Below are 1,931 nucleotides of genomic sequence, written 5' to 3' on the forward strand. Positions count from 1 at the left end.
TTGATTTTTTTGATTCTTTTGATTTTTTGTTGACAGTAAAATCACATAGCAGAAAAGAATCAGATGATCACCCCCCACACTTAAACTTTTGCACGTCTCAGGCAAATCTCCACACTTAAACACAACATCACAGTGAAAACCAATGCTCAGTAAATCTCCAGGTGTGGAATTAGTTGCTTTTTCACTTAGTCTAGTAATGTGGCTTAAGAAACAAAGGATATAAAGGCACAAAGGGGCTCACCAAAGCATAATGTAAGGTATGATTATCTGGCTAAAATGGGTAAAGAATGAAATGAATGCCTCAATCATATTCATGCATGTAAGTGAAAAATGCAGTTTCAAAAAGAATCAGAGCAAGTTCTAGAGAAAAAAAGATCAAGAGCAGAAGCACACAAGAAAAAAGAATGTCCAGAAGATGTATGCCATGTATACAGGCTCAAAATCTTACAAGGGTTAACCAAATCATCCAATCAACAACACAGAATCGATTAACAGGTATTACAATCCAAGAATCGAGATCAGAGCCCAACATACCATGCTATCAAACAATGTGATCTAAGTCTACTCCATGTACCACTCAATAATTACCAAAAAGAAGAGGAAAATCTACTTATGAAAATCAAAAACTAAAGAAAAATGCAAATAACAGAAAGAAAAGGAAATAAGGAAGAGAACTCCCTGAACTCCCTAAGGAGAATAAACAGCATCGAGCAGCCTGATCTCTGCTTCCATCTCTGTATCCTCAGGCTGCTGTGGTGTTTCTTCATAGAAGGGCTTCAGACGATGCCCATTAACAGTAAATGTGCTCCTAGTCTGTTTGTCTTTTAATTCAACTGCACCATAAGGAAAGACATTAGTAATAACAAATGGGCCATTCCATCTTGATCTAAGCTTACCAGGCATGAACTTAAGACGAGAATTAAATATTAGAACATTCTGGCCCACTATAAACTTTTTCCTCAGGATCTGCTTGTCATGTAATGCTTTTGTTTTCTCTTTATATATCCTGGAACTCTTATAAGCATCCAATCTCAGCTCTTCTAATTCTTGCTGCTGAAGTTTCTTCTCTGCTCCTGACTGGATGAGATCCATGTTGCATTGCTTCACAACCTAATATGCTTGATGCTCCAACTCTACCGGAAGATGACATGCTTTTCCATAAACAAATCGATAGGGGGATATCCCATTGGGAGTCTTGTAGGCAATCCTGTATGCCCATAAAGCATCTTCAAGGCTTTTGCTTCAATCCTTCCTGTTAGAATTGACTGTTTTCTGAAGGTTTTGCTTGATTTCTCTGTTTGAAACTTCAGCTTGGCCATTGGTTTGTGGATGGTATGCAGTGGCTACTTTATGAATTACGCCATATTTCTTCATTAATCCAGCCATGCTTCGGTTGCAGAAGTGAGAACCTTGATCACTGATAATAGCTCTAGGAATGCCAAACCTGAAAAAAATATTAGATCTGACAAAATCTAAAACAACAACAGAGTCGCCAGTCCTGGTGGCTTTGGCCTCAACCCATTTAGATACATAATCAACAACCAAGAGAATATATGTAAATGCAAAAAAAATAAGAAAGGGACGCATAAAGTCAATACCCCAAACATCAAAAATCTCACAGAAGAGAAGGCCAAAACAAACTAGAATCTAAAACTTTCCTAGTAGTTCTTTGTGGTCCAAAGTGACCACCACAGGCAGATGTATGACAAAAATTCAAAACAGATTGGAATTCAATATCAGGCACACATCTCCTAACTACTTGATCACTACAAAGTCCAAAGTCCTGGAAGCATATGCAATGACATGTGGAGCCTGATATTTTGCTTGGGCCGAATCCAAAGTTTTAGAACCATATGCAATGACATGTGGAGCCTTGTTGACCCGCTAAGCAAGAATAGCTCCAACAACATAGTTGGAGGCATCGCACATCA

The 1,931-nt window shown here is 38.3% G+C and overlaps 1 protein-coding gene across 1 annotated transcript; it reads right to left on the reverse strand.

Annotated features, from left to right (window-relative positions):
* Positions 1–687: 687 nt before the first annotated feature.
* On the reverse strand, positions 688–1,092 carry LOC133313389 (uncharacterized). Its single transcript, XM_061514750.1, has one exon. It carries the CDS (start codon positions 1,090–1,092, stop codon positions 688–690), a length of 405 nt encoding a protein of 134 aa, XP_061370734.1.
* Positions 1,093–1,931: the final 839 nt, after the last annotated feature.

This window comes from Gastrolobium bilobum, unplaced genomic scaffold (genome assembly GCF_033153095.1).
Source record: "Gastrolobium bilobum isolate Gb01-03AN ecotype WA unplaced genomic scaffold, APGP_CSIRO_Gbil_v1 utg16668, whole genome shotgun sequence".
Classification (NCBI taxonomy): domain Eukaryota; kingdom Viridiplantae; phylum Streptophyta; class Magnoliopsida; order Fabales; family Fabaceae; genus Gastrolobium; species Gastrolobium bilobum.

Excerpts from the sequence above, each read along its gene's own strand:
- LOC133313389 (XM_061514750.1), bottom strand. The coding sequence starts at position 1,092 with ATGGATCTCATCCAGTCAGGAGCAGAGAAGAAACTTCAGCAGCAAGAA.